The 22,035-nt window shown below is 42.2% G+C and overlaps 1 protein-coding gene across 1 annotated transcript; it reads right to left on the reverse strand.

Annotated features, from left to right (window-relative positions):
• Nucleotides 1–10,956: 10,956 nt before the first annotated feature.
• LOC110900820 lies at nt 10,957–13,151 on the reverse strand. The gene is made up of 2 exons (XM_022147682.1): nt 11,560–13,151; nt 10,957–11,272 (listed from the first exon to the last, which is right to left on the reverse strand). The coding sequence occupies exons 1-2, from the start codon at nt 13,149–13,151 to the stop codon at nt 10,957–10,959; spliced, it is 1,908 nt and encodes a 635-aa protein (XP_022003374.1).
• Nucleotides 13,152–22,035: the final 8,884 nt, after the last annotated feature.

Consider the following 22,035-nt stretch of genomic DNA (forward strand, 5'->3'; position numbering starts at 1 on the left):
AGCAAATCATACTGAAGTCTCCTTGGGATTCTCTTCCTAGGAGGATGTCGTGTCTTGAGTGTGCAGGCAACACCATGAACGTGACTTCTTCTGTTCTTGAATTTCGTCCGTCCGAAAGTAACACCGGGAATGATATCTGTCCCAGGGGAAAAACGGCCTCGTTGCAGAAACCAGTTAATGGGTAGTCTACTGGCTCCAAGCGCGCCTTGTTCTCCTTGTCAAATTGATTGAAGCATTGTTCGTATATGATATCCGCGGTGCTCCCCGGATCGATGAAGATGTAGTCTGTCTGATAATGACCAATCACTCCTGGAATAACTATTGGTCGTTTTTCCCTTGGGCCTCCTCTAACAACTGGGAAGATGACTTGCTTCTCGCGCCACGAATCATCTTGTGTGCGCTTGTTGTAATTTTTCTTTGGTCTTCGTGGACCTCCTTGCACCATGTGGGTTTCCAACTTCCTAAGTTTTTTGTTATCTGGCCCTTCGTCTCTTCTTTGGATTTGGCGGTAGTCGCGCTTTCCGCCTTTGACCAGGTGAGTGAGCTTTCCATCCCTTAGGGCTCTTTCAATTTCTTGCTTCAGGCTAAAACAGTCGTCGGTGAGGTGACCCGTATCCTTATGGAATTCACAGTAGAGATTGGGATCTTGACCCCTTTTGTTGCGCATCTGTAGGGGTGGTTTAAATTGGTGATTTTCAGTGGCCAAGACCTCCGAAGGGGTCTTTGTTAATGGCGTCCACTGTTTCTCTCTGTTTTCTTTCTTTACTTCTTTTCTGTGTGCTATCTGATTGGTTGTGTGTCGCACATCTTCTCTTGGTGGGCTTCTTTCTCTATGACTGGAAGACCTCCATGACTGGCCTCTGCCTTTCCTGCCGTGTCGGTCATTAGAGTTATGTGCGCGTTGACGGTGGTCATCACCGGTCAACTGTTTGTCTGTCTGTGCTATTGTTTTGGCGGCCTCAATGAAAGTTTCCCAATCTTTGGGTCCTCCGTCTCTTCCTTTCACGCGCTTGATCAGATCATCGCACTTGACTGCCCTCATGAAGTGTGCGCGCATCATTTTTTCTCCCACATCTCCAATCTCCAAACATTCCTTGTTATATCTTGTGATAAAATCTTCCACGCTTTCGTGGTCTCGACACCATATGTTTAGGCAATCTGCTGGGTCCCTGACGTGCCTCCGCTGTTGAGAGAAGTGTGCCAGGAACTTCTCTCTGAAGTCAACCCATTATTTAATTTTTCCTGCTGGCAAGCTGTCGAACCAGACGCGCGCTGCGCCCACGAACGTTTGTGCGAACAGGTGACACCAAGTTGGTAGGTTCCATCCACCTGTTGCTCCTGCGCCTTTGAAAACCTGGAGATGATCATCCGGATCTGTCAGCCCATTGTATTTGCCAACGTTGTGCGGCAGCTTAGTTTTGTCTATAGCGGCTGTGGCAATCTCCCTGATAAATTTCGAATCTTCAGCCATGTCGTCTGGACGATAGCTTAAGGTATAATCGTATTCTACCTTTGAGTTGTACCCTGCGCGCTTTGCGGGCTTGTATGCTTCGTGCTCTGGATGAAGTCTGCTAAACACTGTGGTTTTCCCTTTGTATGTTGGGTCGTCTTCTTCTTCATCCCATTCTGTGTTCATATTGCGCGCGCCCAAACGAGCCTGGATCGGTTTTCTTTGCGCGTTGGGATTTTGCACAAAGTTGCTTTCTGTTTCGCCATAGGTATCGCGCGTGTCGTGCGCGCTTGGTCTTCTCACATTTCAGCTGGTCCTTTCTCCGGACGTAGGTTCCACGCGTTAGTCTGCTGAGTTGTATGTGTACTCAGAGACCTTAGTTGTGGAGTTACAAATGCTGACTGGTTAGCTTGTGCTTGGAGTAGAGCTTGTTGTGCGCTGAGTTGCGTATAAACTAGGTTTATGGACACCATCTGTTCGGCATACCAGGAAGCTAGAGTTTTTCCTTCGGGTAGCCCTAAAAGTGCGGAGTAATTGAGTTGTGCTTGTTCCGATGGAGCTGAGGGGCCAGCTCCATGGCTTGGTGTCAGCATTGATGGTGGTGTCTGTTGCAACACCCCGGTCGGAGTTTGGAATGCGGCTCCGTTTGTGGTTTGAGTGATGATCCTTGCTGGTGGAGTTTAGAAAGTGGGTCCAGTTGTGGTTTGGCTAACAACCCTGGATACACTCCCAAAGATAGGAGGAAAATCGTTGTTCAGTTGTCCCTCTTGGATGGTTTCGTTCCTTTGACCCCTTTGGACGTGTGTTGTGTCCGAAACGAGTTCGAAGGAAGAAACTTCTCCGTCGACTGGGTGTGAGGGATTTTGTTCGGCCATTTTTGACGAGTGTTTTTCAATAGAGAAAAGAGATGAGATTGGTTTTGCAAAAAGCGGATGGCGCCAATGATGAAACTCTGATTAACACGAGGTTTATCGATGGGGTTATTTCGCCTATGGGGTTCAACCTATTTCCTTACTCGTACCAATGACTCGGGATCTGCAAAACAGTAAACACCGTCAGTCTCGTTAAGAGGGGGAGAAAGGGGATTTCCCTCTTAACCAGGCTCCGGCGTGAGAATAAGTACTGTTCTGAGAGAAAATAAACAGTGTGTGTATAGAGTGAATATAGAGAGAAAAAGATCCCCAACCTGAATGATGAAGGGTCCTATTTATAGCCGGAAGGTAAAGGAGGGAGGAGCAGCTGTGACAGCTGTGGGTGCGCGTCAGCTGTCCGACCAGGGGGAATATCCTCTTGGTCTGCTCTGTTGTGGCAGGCGTAGTGGTACACGTGGCGCGCTTGCATTTGCCCACGCTGGAAACCTTGTACTGACGACGTCAGTTCTGCTCCCTGATTTGCCGCAGGCCTACGTGGCGTCCTGCGGTTGGTGACACGTTTTGTCCTTATGTCTGGTAGAGCATCTTTGGTGCCACCTGTAGATCTTCCAGAAGTTTCTAGAAGCTTCTGGATTGCTTTGCTGATGTGGCTGCCAAGTGTGCTCAGAAAGTGGTATGGTCCCTGCCATGTAGACAGGAAATTGGGACCATACCTCTTCATTAATTGAAAACTCAAACATCGGTTATGATAATATTTACATATGTCACTTTGAGGAGAAAGGTATAAACCCCTTCATAGATTGCAAAAACTCAAACATCGGTTATGATAATATTTACATATGTCACTTTTGAGGAGAAAGGTATAAACCCTTCATAGATTGCAAAATGGATATCCTAGATAGACTTGATACACGGTTATTAAAGAATACACGTATAAGATTAACTTAGGCTACCAAATTGATCGATATCCTGTCTTGGACACTCGTATTTATCAATGAGCGGAAAAGTATCTGATCATATGATTTACATATATATATATATATATATATAGGGTGGGAGTTGGCTACAAAGTCCATTTTTCCTACAAAGTGTAAAAAGTCATAAAACACCATAATGTCAACAATAAAACATACTCAAAACTAGGGATGGCAATCAAACCCGAACCCGCTGGGTAAACCCGAAACCCGGCACATTTGGGATGGGTTTGGGGTCGGTTAATCGGGTTTGGGAATAGTTTTTATTTTTTTTTTTGCGGGTTTGGGATGGGTTTGGGATTTAGTGATATACCCATTTATCCAACCCAATTACCCGATAAAGTGTACCCGTTTACCCGATTCTATACCCGATATAATTTCTTTTATATTATTGAATATGTATATATATGATACATCCATTTTTAACACATATAGGTATTCTATTCCGTATACATTGTAGTTATTTGATATATATTTTTATAATGACAATACAAAATGTAACCGGTTAGTAGTTACCCGATAAATGCCCAATGGGTTTTGAGATGAGTATACCCAACGAGTAATCTTTTTAAATTAACGGGTTTACCCGAAACCCGCGGGTAAACCCGATACCCGATGGGTATTTACCCGTTAGAAACCCAACGGGTTTTGGGATGGGTTTGGGACAAGCTTATCTAACCGGGTTTGGGTTTGGGATTACCTAAACCCGTCCCAAACCCGACCCATTGCCATCCCTACTCAAAACCCCCCAAATAATAAAGTGAAGATTACTAAACGCCATATTTGTGGGTTTTGTGTTGTGTTTTGGATGATAAGGCTTTGATTATCGAATGACTAACATTAGTGTGTTTTATGTTGATTATCCTGTTGTGTTTTATATTCATAATTCTAGGATGGTGTGTTTGAAGTTTTTATGGATTGTTAGGGTTTGGATATTGTGTTTTAGTGATCTTCACTTTGTTATTTGTGGGTTTTGAGTGTGTTTTATGGGTGAAATTGTGGTGTTTTATGACTTTGTACACTTTGTAGGAAAAATGGATTTTGTAGTCGAACCCCACCATATATATATATATATATATATATATATATATATATATATATATATATATATATCTATACTATATAATAAAAGAAACCATTTTGAGGACACTTGTCATCATATTACGCCATATTTTATAGATAAATATTATTTTAGTTTAATCTTTTCTAATTAATTATAGATAATCCTTCTACTAAATATTTTTTAGTTTAATTTCTTATGGATAATTATTATTTAATTTAATCTCCTTCTCATTTATAATATTATTTATTTAACTAATAGAGTAAATTACGATTTTGCCCCTTGTGGTTATATCACTTTTACTCTTTTAGACTAAAAAGAATGTTTAACATCTGAGCCTCCAACGTCTTTTTTCTAATCTTTGTGGCCCCTAACGTCTTTTTTCTAACCCTTTTGGCCCCTAACATTAATTGATGGGATTAGTGTTAGGGGCCAAAAGGGTTAGAAAAAAAGACGTTTGGGGCTCAGATGTTAAAAAATTCTTTTTTGTGCTAAAAGGGTAAAAGTGATATAACCACAGAGGCCAAAATCGTAATTTACTCTAACTAATATTATTTATCATTTATACATTTACGGAGTTTTAAATAATAGGTTAAATTTATTGAGACTTCGTTTACAAATTTTGCTACAACAAAATAATCTATTTATATCAATCTAAATTTTTATCTATACTATATAATAAAACATTAATGTGTGACACATGTCGTTCATTGTAGATATTTATTTTATGATTTTCTCGCCTCACTTCCAAACTTATCTTATATTAATTAAATAAATAAATGAATAATGAGCTAATATTAAATTTTATCCTACTTTAAATTTCGAATACCATTCTTCTATTTTTCTAATAAAATATTATCTGAAATTGTAAATTGTTAATTTAAAACATTTTAAATAAAACAAATTATTTATCACGAAAACCAAACTTTGTATTAATATATTAAATATTTTTATTTTCACTATATAAAATTACATTTACTAACTTTTTAATTATTTGGTATATAAAATTACATTTATTTAACTCGTGTAATAAATGAGGTTTTTTAAAGATGTATTATTTTATTATTTGGTAACCAATATTATATTTATTCAACCCGTGTAATACATGTGGTTTTAAGGTTATAATTTTTTTAATTTGGTATATAAAATTACATTAATTCAACCCGTACAGTATCGTTCTTATATATATAACTTTTTATTATTTAATATATAAAATTATATTTATTTAACCCGTGCAATAAAGGAAGTTTTTAAAGATAGATATATGTTTTATTATTTAGTATATAAATTTATTTACTTAACCCGTGTAATACACGGGATTATAATCTAGTATATATATATAGGTGACACACTTTATTAAAGAGCTGTTCTTGTTATACATTTCAAAATTTCATTTCATTGTGCTACGTACATCATAAACGCTAAGACCATCATATACACACAAGGATGAAAGCATATGTACATTTTGTAGCACTGACGGATATCTATAAAAAACTGATAATATCATTAAACAAACAATATAAACTTACATAGATGTTGCTCATGAAGAGCCGCAAACTCGCGAAAAGGGATTTTTGGAAATTGCAACAACCACAAGTTGTATTAGAATTTTTCAGTTGATTACCTTAAATACCATGGTGGAAAAAAAAAAAAACATGGTGGAAAAAAAAAGTGGAATTACTAATCATGTGAAAAGTATGACTAAAGGTAAAATAAGCTAAAAATAAGTTTATATTATTTCAATATTTCGTATTCCTTGTAATATTATTACATATTATATTATAAATCAATAAAGTAATTTGAGATTTCAAAAATTGTGATGTTATTGTCTTGATCAAACCTTAGATGAGTTTGTTGCTCAAACATTTGATACAACTAAATCAAAGATCAAGTATAACCGATTCAACAAAGCTTAGTTTGTTCGTGAATGAATTGAATGTCTTATTGGCCCTCTTTTAAAAACTACTGTCGAATACCCAACTCCCGGATGACGTTAGATGGATCTTCGTTGACGTCAAGAGCCTTTATCTTCGTTACTACAAAAGAGCAAACCGTTAGCCTCGCCATAGAGGACCCCGGGAGGGGGATCCGTGACCAAGCTCCGGCGTGAGACTAAGTAAACTTGCCGGAAAATGAGAGGAGTTTCCTCCGATGAGTATAATCACCGGAAGGTTTCCTCTTTGATGTGAATCTAATTAATATGTGTGTGTATTAATTATGGGGGAATGTTAGTCGGAAGTTAATGAGAGGTGAGTAAATGAGAGTGTAGTAAATGAGAGTGTAGTAAATGAGAGGGTGCCGGAGATGATACCTTCCTTGGCTCCTTTATGCCTTCTCTTATATAATAGCCAGTTCTTATCTCATCAGAGATCTCCCACACGTGATCTAACGGTTTCTGGTAGTTCTCGGGGGGTGCAGACACGTGTCTGGCCCCCAACGGTGAGATGCCCCCCTTAATTAATGCCCAGCCGGAGAAGTACAGTAATTCAGACGAGATCCTTTTCTTATCGAGCATTAAATGAGTTCTGTTCCTTTTGCTAGCTGTCTCCCGCCCGTTACAAAAGAAGAGAAACCTTAATGGACAAGGCAGCTCTATCTTGTGGGCTTACACGTAATTGGGCTTTCAGAAAAATAGTCCAAAGCGGGTAAAGTGGGCTTCCCCACTGGCCCGTCGTCAAGTCATCTTTACTCCCTGGTTCTGAGACCCGAGGCTCATGATCCGGGGCTGAGTCACCACCGCTTAAAAGGATGGTTTTCTTTCTGTGGGCCCTCTCCAAGTCAGTTATAGTCTATCGTCCCCATTAATCATCACGTCGCCGAGCACCTATAGCGGGAGTTAATCCCCTAGTAACACGTGCCCCTTTTTTGAATTTTGAAGAGACCTTTGACATGACGATTACCTGCATGTCAGTTGTATCTTTTTAAATACCCTGTCCCCCTTTCCGGTTTCTCATTCAAACACTTCAATTCCTCTTCTTCCTCGTAGCCCTTTTTCTGAATCATAGCTTCTTCTCTGATCATGAGTCGTAGCGGCCGTTCATCGATAAGATCCATATTTTCAGCAAAGGATCTGAAATCCTTCGTTGAAGCGTACAACATCCCTGAACAATTTTCTCCTTCTTTGCCTGGCCCTAATGAGCCGGCGGAATGCACACCGGACAAGATACCCATCTATACACTGGCCTTCTCCTCCTGTGGGGTTCGGTACCCTCTTTCCACTTTCAAAGTCTCTCTGCTCCGTCACTTTGGTGTCCATTTTTCTCAGATTCACCCTTTAGGATTCATGAGGGTGGTTCATTTTGAATTATCCTGTGCAGCTATCTCGGGGGAGCCCTCTATTCCTCTGTTTTGCATGTTCTACAGGCTTATTTCAGACGGAGATTGGTTTACCTTTGCGAAACGACAGAACAATGTCTCGAAGCCCTGTTATAGTTTCATGCCCACCTCCACTTATCCAAAGGACTGGAAGAGTAGATTCATCTTTGTTTCTGCTGCTATGTTGCCGGAGTCCCCTCTGCCGAAGGATCTTGATGCCGCAATTGAAGACGTTGTTCCTACTCTGTCTGCAGCCGAAACCGTTCAGTGGAAACGGATGTGCGAGAATCCGACGAGGGCATTTACTTTTTCTGAAGGGATGCTTGCCATGGGAGGGTTGAGCCCCTCCTATCTGGTTCGTCCGAGGGCTTTCTTCGGCAAAAAGGGTACTTCTTTGTTCCTGATTTGTCACTTATGGTTACTCCCTTTTTTATGTTTTTAGAGGTCATGCAGTCATCTTTAGTGTCCCTTTCTTTTGTGTAGAGATAACTTTGTGGAGGTTACTTCAGGGTGATTCCAAAGATGTTAAGTATGTGGTTGACAACGAGATTGATCCTAGGTTGAATGCGGAGGTGCAGGTTGCTGGGGGATCCACTCAGGCCTGGGGCTCTACTGCAGTGGGTGGTGATGAAGAGAATCCATCTGATGAGGAGGAAAGTTCTCCTGACTTTCCTCCTATTCATCCTTCTGGCCAAAGCGATGATGAGGATGTGGAAATCCAGCTAGTTCGTAAGAGAAGATCTGCCAGTCCTCAGCCAGCCCCTGCTCCCCGTAACATCCGTCAAAGACTTCGGAGTGCCAGTGGTCAAAAACCTCCTCCTTCATCGAAAGCTGCTTCTGATCTCCCCCCTGCTGGGGTCAAAGGTTCCCTGTCCAAGCACTTGAGGTCTTCGAGCCTAGTGAGTGCTCCTTTGCCGGTAGGCTTTATCTTTTATTTTATTTTTTCTGTTCTTTGCCATGCCTCTGATGTTCTTTTTCTTACTTCTCAGGGGAGTTCCCGGGAGCCCATGGAGATTCCTACTGGTCCCTCTTCTCCATGTGTTCGGGATAAGACCTCTGAGGTGGGCGTAGCTCGTTTTTCCTCGGCTTTCGAGCTTTCGCCGTCCCGTGCTACTGGGACCAGTAAACCCACCCTCCTCAAAGGTCTTGCTCATCGATCTCCTCTTGCCCCTTTGTTTGCCGATCCCATCCCTCCTGTTTATGTTCCAAAATGGAAGGTGACTAGCTCCTCCGTGATAGGGACTCCTGAAGCTGCCAGGGATTTCCTGAACCATGCCGTCCCTCCTTCACATAAATTTGTAAACTCTGCTCTGAGGGACGATCTCTTCGAGGATCAATACAGCATGTCCCTGTGTGAAAGCTTCTTTAGGGGTGCTGGGATGTTGCAGAGAATCGACGATCTGAGGAGGGCAAATGAAGGGCTTAAGGCTGAGCTTAAGGCTTCCCAGTCAGTTGCTGCTGGGCTTAGGTGCCAAGTGGTTGATGCCGAAAGGAAGCTACAGGAGGAGAAGGTACATAGTCTTCCCCCCCCCCTTTTTTTATACTTACTGATCTTTTATCTAGGGGGCTGGAGCTATGCTTGAGAGGAAAGAACGGGCTTGTGAGCGGGAGATGGCAGCGTTGGTTGAAGAGAAGGAGGAGCTTGCTGCTGAACTGAAGCATTTGAAGGAAGTTGGCTCTGTTTCCCAGGAGCAACTTAATACCATGTATGCAGATTATGGGATAACTTCCGATGACAACCAACGATTGGCGGGGGAGAAGCACTGGCTGATTACCGAGGGCTTTGAGGCTTTTCTTGCTGTTGTTGCTCAGTCGGAGGACTTCAAGAGTGGATTGGAGGAGGTGTACAGGGCATACAGGGATGTTGGCTACCAGTCGGGATTAAAGGATGGCTATGCCTATTCTGCTCAAGGCCTGGGCAGAAAGGAGACTCCTCTTTACAATTCTAAAGCAAAGAAGAGGTTGTCCAAGCTGAATGAGGAGTTTGGGCGTAAAACCCCGGCCATCCTTGGGAAAATCCTGGAGCATCCCCTGATCTCTATTTATGAATTGAAAGCCTTGTTCTCCTCTGCCGGTCCTTCGTCTCCACCATCACTTTCCGGGGTGATCCCCAATGAATTCCAAACACTTAATACACTTCGATATGGTTGTAATAACTTTTACTTGCCCTAGGATACTTTTGCGTTTTGCTTGACTGCTTGGGTGGGGTCCTTTGTGTCGGGGACCACCTCAACTTTTAATCGTATGGGTTATGATTGTATATTGCTTCTTTGCTTTGCTGCCTGTTTCTTGCCGTGGTTGTTTGTCTTGCAGGGGTTCTTGCCGAAGGTCAGTTTGGTGCTTCCCCGGAGATTTTTAGACCGTTTGGCGAGGAGTCGTGTCTTTATTTTATCTTGTTGTATTTGTAATTTTGCATGTTGCTTATTCTTTCCAAAGTTATTGAGGCCTTTCTTTGTATATGTACTTTGTATTAATAAAGCGGATTCCCTTTCGTGGTCTTGTATGTAAGAGTGTATTTGTATTTTTTTTGTTTGTTTGTTAAACTATGATTTTCTGTTCGAGGCCAATCGGTGGACAAGTTTATAATGTGGCATTATGTTTTTAACTTGTTCTGTCCGTTTTGGGTTAGCTAGACCCTTATCAGCCCCACGGCCGGGCTTTTGGCATGTTTTGGATGCCTTGTACACGTGTGTTCGTTTGTTCTAGTTTAGATTTAATGGTGTTCATGGGCACGTCTTCCTAGGTACAATGTCCATTGTTTTTTCAAAAGGGGACGTGTTCCGTCCGTTCTTCATTTAATCTTTAGGGGGTTTACACTTCCCGTCGTAGATTGTTACAAAAGGTCTGTCTTTGGAGGATCCCCAGACTAACAGTTAGTTGTTACAAAAGTGGCTCTTGGCCGTTTTCTTTGGGGGTGAACCCCTTACACGTAATACTTCCTAAGCTGCATGAGATTCCAGGTCCTGGGGACCTCCTTGCCTTCAAGCGTTTCCAACTTACAAGTTCCCTTTCCATTTGCCCATGTGACTCGGTAGGGCCCCTTCCAGTTGGGGCCGAACTTTCCAGTGTTTTCTTGTAAGCTGGCTTCATTGGCTCTAAGGACTAGATCCCCCGGGACGAGGTTGAGCTTCTTCATCCTGGTGTTGTAATAACTTTCCAGTAGCTTTTTGTATTTGGCTTCCCTAACTGCTGCTATCTCCCTTCTTTCTTCCAACAGGTTCAAGTTCATTCTAAGGTCCTGTTCGTTTTCTTTATCTCGAAGCTTCATCTGGGCAGTCGGGGATCCTATCTCGGCGGGGATGACAACTTCCGTCCCGTAGGTAAGGCTGAACGGGGTCTCCCCATTGTAACTTTTGGGAGTGGTTCTGTATGCCATAGCACAAATGGAAGTTCTTCCAGCCAGCCTTTTTGTTTTCTTCCAAGCCTTCCTTTCATTCCCTTGATGACGCTTTGGTTAGCTCTCTCCACCAATCCGTTACTCTGGGCATGGGTGATGGAGGTAAACACTTGTTGAATCCGCATCTGCTCGCACCATGGTTTGAAAGGCCTTCCGGCAAATTGGACCCCGTTATCGCTCACCAGCTCCTTTGGAACCCCATACCTGCATATGATGTTATCCAATATGAACCTCCTCATCTGTTCTCCAGTAATCTTTGCCAGGGGCTTCGCTTCGATCCATTTGGTGAAATAGTCGATGGCTACCACCACGTATTTGACCCCCCCCCTCCCCCAGGGCCCTCCCGGAAAGGCCCAATTATGTCGATGGCCCATTTTTGGAATGGCCAGGATGTTGATACCGGTACCATGGGGTGTTTGTGCCGGTGGGTCATTGGTGCATGTACTTGGCAGTTATCACATTTCTTGATTTCCTCAGATGCTGTTTCGTACATTCGTGGCCAGTAAAATCCTGCATTCATTGCCTTTCTCACTATCGTCCTTAGCCCCGAGTGCATTCCGCAAATCCCCTCGTGCATTTCTCTAACCACATATTCAGCCTCTTCCATGTCAACACACTTCAGGGACGGGCCCAGATATGATTTTCGATATAGCTCCCCCTCGATTAGTTCATATTGTAGGGCTCTGACCCTTATCTTTCTGGCTGCCCGTTCCCACTCGGGTAGAATTCCGTCCCGGAGGAACTTAATGATTGGTGTCATCCATGTTTCCTGAGTACCCTCAATCGCAGCAACCTCCTTTGCGTTAAGGGAAGGAGATGTCAAGACCTCCACCTTGATTTCTTTCGCGAGATGGTCGAATGCTACCGAGGCCAGCTTACTGAGGGCATCAGATTTCCTGTTTCTTCCACGGGGGATATACTCCAGTTTGAAAGTTTTGAATGCCTTAGCCATCTCTCTTACTTTCGCCACGTATTGGGCCATGGTGCCATCTTTGGCTTCATATTCTCCTTGGTATTGTTTCACTACCAGTTGTGAATTAGTGCTAGCCTCTACGTGTCTTGCTTTCATTTTTTGTGCCAGCCTCATCCCCGCTAGGAGGGCCTCATACTCTGCAGTATTGTTGGTGTTCTCGAAATCCAACCTTATGGCATACGTCAGCTCGACCCCCTCGGGGCTTACCAGTGTGATTCCTGCCCCACTCCCTTCTTCACTGGATGCTCCGTCGGTGAGTAACTTCCACACCGCCTCGTCTTCCTTCTCTCTTTCTTCTTTCTCTAAGGCTTCCCATTTTAATAGTTCCTTCTCTTCGTCCTCAGGGACCTCTGCCAAGAAGTCGGCCAGTATCTGTCCCTTCATGGCCGTCCTGGGCTTAAACTCCAGAGAGTGTTCCCCTAACTCCACAGCCCATTTAGCCAACCGTCCTGACAGCTCCGGCCTCCTGAGTATCTTCTGAAGGGGTTGATCGGTCATCAAGGTAACCTTGTGCCCTTGGAAATACCTCCGGAGTCTTCGAGACGCGAAGACAAGAGCTAATGCGAGTTTCTCCAGGGGCATGTATCGTTCCTCGGGCCCCTTAAGCGTTCTGCTAATGAAATATATGGGGATCTGTCTCCCCTCCCGTTCTACCATCATAACCGCACTTATGGTCGTTTTCGAGGCGGTTAGATACAGGAGCAACGGGTCTCCGGGTACCGGGGTGGCCAACGTCGGGAGCTTGCAGATGTAAGCTTTCATTTCTTGGAAGGCAGTCTCAGCCTCTATGGTCCAGTTGAACTTGTTTGTCTGGAGGCAGTCTTTCAACACTTTCATGAAGGGAAGAGTCTTGTCGGCTACTTTAGACAAAAAACGGTTTAACGCTATGAGTCTCCCGTTTAGCTGCTGGATATCCTTCAGGGACCTGAGAGATCGCATTTCGGCTACAGCCTGGGTTTTTTCCGGGTTAGCTTTGATTCCTCCTTTGGTGACCACTACTCCCAGGAAACTCCCTTCCTCTACCCCGAAACAGCACTTTCCGGGGTTTAGCTTCATGTTCACATCTTGCATAGTGTTGAGAGTTTCGGCTATGTCATCTACCATGACCATCTCCGTCTAGCTTTTGATAACAATATCGTCGACGTACACTTCTAAGTTCCTTCCTCGTTGCTCCTTAAACAAGGTGTTCATGAACCTCTGATATGTGGCCCCAGCATTCTTGAGGCCGAAGGGCATCTTGGTATAGCAGAATGTCCCTTCATCTGTGATGAAGGCGGTTTTTTCCTCGTCTTCTATTGACATCTGGATTTAGTGGTACCCCTTGTAGGCGTCCAGGAAGCACTTCAGGGGGTATTGGGACAAAGAGTCCACTTGGGTGTCTATCTCCGGGAGGGGATAACAGTCCTTAGGGCATGCTTTGTTTAGGTCTTGAAAATCGATGCACATCCTCCACCCCCCGTCCTTCTTCTGCACCATAACAGGATTGGCGATCCAGGACGGGTACTTCACCTCCCTGACTATCCCTGCCCTGAGCAGCTTTCGGGTCTCTTCACAAGCAGCCCTTCTTTCATTAGGTCCCATGCTCCGCTTTTTCTGCTTTACCGGCTTCGCCCATGTGTAAGTGTTGAGCCGGTGTTCGTTTAGGCTCCGGGGGACTCCCATCATGTCCCCATGTTGAAACGCAAACACATCTATGTTATGGAGGAGCAACTCCTTCAGGGCACTCTTGCATTTGTCACTTAAGTGGCTCCCCACTTTGACTGTTTGTTCTGGGAACCTGTCACAGAGGACCCATTCCTCTACTCCCTTCCCCTGTGATTTTTCTGGTGCTTCTTCTTTGGATACGGAAGAGACTACTTCATAAGCGGATTTAACCCACGCAAGACCCTTGGATCGGCAGTATGAAGAATACACCGAGTCTCGAAGCAGGACCTTATCTACACCACACTCAAAGCCAAAAACCCACTCTAAATCTCACAGCAAACCACCCTCAACTCCGTCTAAGCCTAAGAAGGACGACGATAGGCACACATCCAATGAGAATAGCGTCCACCCTAAGAAGAAAGTGGTCGATGATGCACCTCGCGCCAGGGGTTGCACGTATAAGTACTTCGTTTCTTGCAAACCCTGAGATTTTACTGGAGAGAAGGGCGCGGTGGATTGTATGACCTGGTTAGACGAAATGGACATTGTTGTGGACATCAGTGGTTGTGCTGAGAGAGACGTGGTGAAGTTTGTATCCCAGTCGTTCAAGGGTGAAGCCCTAGCGTGGTGGAGATCTTTGGTTCAGGCCTTAGGGAAGGCTGTTTTGTATAGCATGACATGGGAGGAATTTATCGCTCTCATCAAGGAAAATTACTGCCCTCAGCACGAGGTTGAGAAGATAGAGTCTGACTTCTTATCGTTGGTCAAGAAGAACCTGGATTGCCAGGCTTATCTCACGACTTTCAACACTCTGTCGAGATTGGTTCCGTACCTTGTTACACCGGAACCCAAACGGATCGCGCGCTTCATTGGGGGTTTGGCCCCAGAAATAAAAGCTAGCGTGAAGGCTTCTAGGCCTGCTACCTTCAGATCCGTGGCAGATATATCTCTGTCTCTCACGCTGGATGCAGTGAGACAGAGATCGTTGAGAAACGCTGATAACGAGAAGAGGAAACGTGAAGATGATGATTCACGTAGATCTAACAAGAAGCATCGGGGCAATCGTGACCACAAGAAGGGGTCAGAGAGCAAGAAGAACGATCGAAAGTCGGGCGATAAGCCCTTGTGCAAGGTTTGTCAGAAGCACCACTTCGGAAGGTGCAGATTTGAAAAGAAATCCCAGCTGAAGGCGTGTGGGATATGCAAGTCCTTTGAGCATAGGACTCTTGAGTGCAAGAAACTCAAGGATGCAACTTGCTATAGTTGCAACGAGAAAGGGAACATCAAGACTAACTGCCCGAAGATAGCGAAGAAGGCTGAAGAAGGGAAAAAGACCAATGCGAGGGTCTTTCAAATGGATGTTAAAGAGGCTATCCAGAACGACAACGTCATAACCGGTACGTTTCTTTGCAACGATGTATTCGTAAGAGTATTGTTTGATTCTGGAGCAGATAAATCCTTTGTGGATGATAAGTTCTGTGAATTGTTAAAATTGCCTGTTAAAGCCTTGAATGTGAAATATGAAGTAGAACTAGCTGACGGGACTATGGGAACAGTCTCAACTGTTTTAGATGGATGTGTTATATCCATTAGGAATCACTCATTTCCTTTATCCCTGTTACCCTTTAAACTTGCTGGTTTCGACGTAGTATTGGGTATGGATTGGTTATCGCATAACCAAGCCCAAATCGTGTGCAACCAGAAGCAAGTGGTAATCAAGACTCCGTCTGGAGAACCGCTCACCATTCAGGGAGATACTCGACATGGATTGCCTGCACAAGTATCTATGCTAAAGGCATCCAGATGTTTGAAGAAAGGATGTGTCATTTATATGGCACAGGTGACTATTGGGGAGGAAAAGCCCAAGATTGAAGACATTCCAGTCATCTCTGACTATCCTGAAGTATTCCCAGAAGAACTGCCTGGTTTGCCACCAGACAGGCAAGTGGAATTCAGTATCGACATCATTCCGGGAGCAGCGCCTATTGCGAGGGCACCTTATAGATTGGCACCCACGGAAATGAAAGAATTGAGGACGCAGCTAGAGGATCTGCTAGCCAAAGGTTTTATTAGACCAAGTTCATCTCCTTGGGGAGCACCAATCCTGTTCGTCAAAAAGAAAGATGGTTCGATGCGTCTATGCATCGATTACCGTGAGCTGAATAAAGTTACAATCAAGAATAGGTATCCTTTGCCTAGGATCGACGATCTGTTCGATCAGTTGCAAGGAGCGAGTTACTTTTCCAAGATTGACCTGAGGTTAGGGTACCATCAATTGAAGGTCAAGGATGAAGATGTGCACAAAACTGCATTTAGGACTCGTTATGGTCATTTCAAGTTCCTAGTGATGCCTTTTGGGCTCACCAATGCACCTGCCGCATTCATGGATCTCATGAATCGCGTTTGTAAGCCTTATTTGGATAAATTCGCCATTGTCTTCATCGATGACATCCTCATTTACTCCAAAAGTCAAGCTGACCACGAGAAGCATCTTCGATGTATTCTCAAACTGCTTCATCAAGAAAAGCTTTATGCCAAGTTCTCTAAATGTGAATTTTGGCTACGAGAAGTCCAATTCCTTGGACATGTTGTCAGTGAGCGTGGTATCCAGGTGGATCCCGCCAAAGTTGAAGCCGTCATGAACTGGCAGGAGCCCAAGACACCTAGGGAGATTCGCAGTTTCCTAGGTCTAGCAGGATACTACAGACGCTTTGTAACAACTGTCACTAAAATCCATAATTAGGATGGTAATTAGTTATTAAGAGAACCCTAATTGAGACACCCAAGTGATTCTACGCAAACCCTAAAATTTCCAGAACAATCAGAATCAGGATCAGGGCCCCTAAAACTCAAGGGGGGCAAAACCCTAGTTACGATTATCTAAATAACTTGTTGGCCGTTTTGAATTTTACAATTTTATCAACTCAGCTAAGCTACTTAGACACGAAGCTACCTATAGAAAATAGGTGACCACTCGCGTAGCGCGACGCCCATGGGGGTACCCCTCGCGCTACGCGACAGGGACAAATTTCGCGTAACATAGGTTACCACTCGCGTAGCGCGACGCCTATAGTGATACCCCTCGCGCTACGCGACAGGGTCAAATTTTGGGTATAAATAGAGGGGTCTGGCACTTGCATTTTGGTGTTAATTCGACGAAGAAATTCACTTCGTAGACGAAGTTATACACTATTTACTACAAAAAACACACACGATTCACGAAGTGCTGCCGCAATCAGGGTATAACTCGATCGCTATTACGATTCAACGTCCGATCGATTATAACTATCCAACGATAGTCCAGGTGCTGCTCAAATGAGCTTGTACTTTGATTATTCGTCGTGATTTCAACTTGAATATTAGAGTGTTGTTCGAATTCGGACTATGCTCTGTTATTCGTTGTGAATCCGATTGAATTATCGAGTATTGCACTGATTAATCGTTGTGAGGGTTTGATCTCGTGAATTGACGTAACTGCTGAATTAGTTACTAACCTATTGTGTGTGTGCATTATTATTAAATTAGGTTAAATCAAGGCTAATCAGTAGGCTTATACCTTGCCCGTTAAATCTGCAATGTGAGTCATTCTTCTTTTTAACTGTTTTCTCACAGTTTGTGAGTAAGTATTACAAAACTTCAAGTTATTTTCCAAGGTTATAATTACAGGGATTAAGTCGTGGTTATCTTAACCGCTGGTTAATGGGGTATTGTGCACATTACTAATTTCTCACGGTTAGGCAATAAGCCCTAACATGGGTTAGGCTAATAAGACCTAACAGTGACAAAACGTCACTAATTGGGTGACTGGACCCAATAGTGGTATGACCATCGTCACACGGGTGGCAAGACCAGATATTAATTAAGATACTGCCATAGTAATCGCTCTTATGCTGTAATTTGTAACTATGTGTCATTTTTATCAAAATGAATGATTCACTCAGTATTTCCCCGCTGACAAAACCTTTTTACAACATGTTTCAGGTGACCTACTGAATTAAGTACACGTGCTACGGAGCACTATCAAGCTTGAAGTGGTGGCTCAAATAAAATAAATAAACATGTTTGTAAAATAATGAAATTATGATATTTACGGGGTTTATCCTAAATGTAAATAAATAATACTCGGGCAAAATTTTCAAGTTTAAAACGATCCTGTTAAGACTTCCGCTATAAAAATAAATACCACGGGATTTTCTGTCCCGCGGCTCCCGAAACGGGTCAAACCGGGTCGGGGGCCGTGACAGAAAAAGGTGGTATCAGAGCCACTGATCAAGCCACTGATTTAAGCCTATTAAGTATTTAGAAAATACTTAATTTTATTAAATTGCTATTTTGTGATTATGTGCTTTATTATCTGATTAATTGCATATAGTATGGAACAGATTTTATATGTTTAGCAATTAATAAATAAATTAGACTAAAATTTTAGTGCCTTTACAAGTCTAGAAGTCTTATTCAGTATATATATAAATTTATAAATAAAACTTAAGGGTACTTTAAAATTCTAATTGTTCTGGTAGTTAAACACATATTTCTATCAAAATTTGTTATAAATTCTGACATAATAATTGTGTGTATTATGCAAAAACAGCATGAATGATTTGTCTGATACCTTTCAAAATTTAAATCTCTATCCAATAAGAGTAGAAGTTTCCAGAGATTTTAATAGATATATACCAGATATGGAGGAACCTATAGAATTTAATGTTTTACCTCTCGAGCCTAAGAAACCGGAAATTGAAGAAAGTTCTAGGCAAATTAAGGGGTTACCATCTCAAGAAGAAATAGATATTACAATAACAGACTATAGTATTATCAAGACTATTAATGAAACACAACTATCAATGAACTTAGAACCAGCTATTCCAAACCTTTCAGTACACTCGCAACCTTTCGAAATAGACGAATGGTTGACTCATGAAATGCAGTTACAGAACAATCCCTATAAACTTTTTCCTCAGTTCCAACTGAAACCTTTACCAAATCCACCTAAGAGTAACAAGAATACAGTTAGACTCCACCAGTTCAACCAAGAATTTATAAATATTGGGAATAGGATCCAAGAGATTGGAAAACAAATCTCCTGGAAATACGATCCAAGGAAACAACGTTACTAGATTATTATTTAACAAAAGGATCGGGAATTTATGAAATTGCGATTATGTAATAGTAATAGTAAAATTGGCATGTGTGAAATAGAAAATAAAATAGTTATATATAGAAGCATGATCTAATGAAAATCTTAGAACATTTACAAATTTGGGTTCGTCTACGTGATTATGTGCAATTAAGTAACATAGGATTATTTCTTATATACTAATTATTTATCTATAAATTAGTTGTCCAATGGAAAACGCTAATAATGAACCAGTTAACGAGGATAATCAATCCGAGCAACAATCAGGGGGTCAATATATGACTAGGCAGGATATAGAAAATATCGTTGCTCAAGGGATAGCCAATACTATTCCAACAATGATTGCTCAGGGGATAGCCAACGCTATTCCAGCAATTGTCACTGCTGTTAAAAATCCCGTAGAACCACAGCAAATTATTCCTAGCAAACGTATTTCTGAAGATAATTTCAGTAATAGCGTAAACGGAGACAATGATCATGTTAATCATGATAAAGAACCGCGACAAGCTCCGCTCCCTAAGAAAAGGAAAGCTGCAACGCCTGGTTGCACTTATAAGGAGTTTCTTGCCTGTAAACCTGTAGAATTCGCAGGCAATGAAGGGGCAACTGCGGCACTGCGTTGGTTAGAGAAAACCGAGGCAGTGATCAGAATAAGTAAATGTGTTGAGGAAGATAAGGTTATGTACGCTTCGCACCTTTTCAAGGAAGAAGCATTAGAATGGTGGAATACAGTGTTACAAGCCAAAGGAAGTGACGTAGCCTATGCCATGGGGTGGGAAGAATTTAAGCAAATAATAGAAAGAAAATTCTGTCCCGAATATGAAAAAGAGCAGATGGCGAATAAGTTTTTAAGTCACCGAATGATAGATGTAGATTGCCGAGGGTATACTTCAAAATTCTTTGAGTATGCCAGAATTGTACCTACTCTGGCTTCGCCGGAACCGGTACTTATCTCTCGCTATATCTGGGGTTTGATTAGTGAGATTCGTGACATTGTCAAAGCTGCGAGACCCCGCACGATTGACGATGCGGTAGAATTAGCTAACACTCTAACTGACGGAGTGGTACGCACACGGGAAGAAAATAGGAGGAAGGATTTAGCCCAGAAAATTTCCCAAGAATTTCATATAGGTAATAGTAACAATTTTAAGAAAAGAGAAAACGGGCGATTTTCCACTATTCCATTTTGCGATATCTGCAAAGGAAAGCATTTTGGAAAATGCAAAGGATGCTGCAATTTTTGCAAAATTCCAGGACATCGAGAAGAGGATTGCAGGAAAAAGAAGGCAATCACTTGCTACAATTGCGGAGAACCCGGACACTTCAGAACAAGCTGCCCGAAATTAGGCAATTCAGCAAACGAAAAGACGAAACCTGCAGAAGGGACTACCAAGAAAAACGCAAGAGCTTTTCAATTAACTACTCAGGAAGCTGAACTCATTCCTGACATCATAGTTGGTACGAGTATTATTTGACTCTGGTACAAACCAAGGTTTTATAAATACTTCATTCGGTCAAACTCCTAACCTATCATTAATCAAACTTAGGCAAATCTTTACAGTCAAAATAAGCAAAAAGGAAAATATAGAACTCTCAGGTCATAGAATTTTTCGCCAATCTAATTCCTTTAAAATTAGCCGAGTTTGATGTATGTTAGAAATAGATTGAGTAGTAACCAACCCTGCTCAAATTCTCCGTAATAAGAACTTTATAGAAAATCCAGGCACCCGCCGGAGAAGTATTTATGATTACAGGAAATAAACTACGTAAGGTCACATGATGAATCATGAAGGTATTCACTTAGATCCTGCTAAGATAGCAGCAAATCACTAAAATGGAAGATTTCGCAATCCTTAAATGGAAATTAGGAATCTTGTAAATTTAGCCAGATACTATAGGCAGTTTATTAAGGAATTCTCTTAGATAGATATATCCTTAATTAAGCTAAAACAGTTAATTCTAAATAAGAACTTAAACAAAAAGAAGCCTCTAGCATAAATTAACAAAAAAAATTCCAATCCTAGCCTTACCAGAAGGAACAGAAGATTTTAAAGGTATACGGTGATGCTTCAAAACTAGAAATTGGGTATATGGTAATGCAACACAAAAAGGTAATTGTGTATGCATCAAGGCAATTGCAAAAGCACGAAGAAAGCCTTACCCCTTGTAAGCTTAAAAAATTAGAAACCACAAGTTACCTTTAAGATTAGGAAACATTATCTAAGTAAGTTTACTATCCATATGGGTCATAAGAATTTAAGATATATATTGGAGCAACAAAAATTAAACATGAGGAAAAGAAAATCTTCAGTAACTACACCTGTGATATTCAGTATCACGAAGAAAAGACTGAAGACGGTTAGAAGAATTATACAAATAACAAACAAGAGCCGTCGAAGTTCAAGTTGGAGACAAAATGCTATTGAAAATATTTCCTTGGAAAGGAATTTAAGAAGCTAAGTCTAAGATACGTAGAGCCATTCCCAGTGGTCCAACGGATAGGACCAGTTGCTTATCACCCATAACTACCAAAAGACCTAGTTGGAGTACATAATGTGTTCCATGTATTCAATCTCAAGAAAAGTGTAGCAAAACAAATCCCTGGCCGTACCTCTTCAAGATGTAGAGGTAAACAAGAAGTTTAAGTTCATAGAAAACCCCCTACAAATAGAAGATCGGAAGATTAAGTTTCTCAAACACAAACGACTAGTGCTAGTAAAAGTCAAATAGGAACCCAGGAGAGGACCAGAATACACTTGGGAACTGGAATCAGAAATGAATCGCAAATATCCTCATTTATTCCAATAAATCTCGAGGACGAGATTTTTCTTAAGGTGGGGAGGATGTAACAACTGTCACTAAAATCCATAATTAGGATGGTAATTAGTTATTAAGAGAACCCTAATTGAGACACCCAAGTGATTCTACGCAAACCCTAAAATTTCCAGAACAAGCAGAATCAGGATCAGGGCCCCTAAAACTCAAGGGGGGCAAAACCCTAGTTACGATTATCTAAATAACTTGTTGGCCGTTTTGAATTTTACAATTTTTTCAACTCAGCTAAGCTACTTAGACACGAAGCTACCTATAGAAAATAGGTGACCACTCGCGTAGCGCGACGCCCATGGGGGTACCCCTCGCGCTACGCGACAGGGACAAATTTCGCGTAACATAGGTTACCACTCGCGTAGCGCGACGCCTATAGTGATACCC

This window comes from Helianthus annuus, chromosome 1 (assembly GCF_002127325.2).
Source record: "Helianthus annuus cultivar XRQ/B chromosome 1, HanXRQr2.0-SUNRISE, whole genome shotgun sequence".
NCBI lineage: Eukaryota > Viridiplantae > Streptophyta > Magnoliopsida > Asterales > Asteraceae > Helianthus > Helianthus annuus.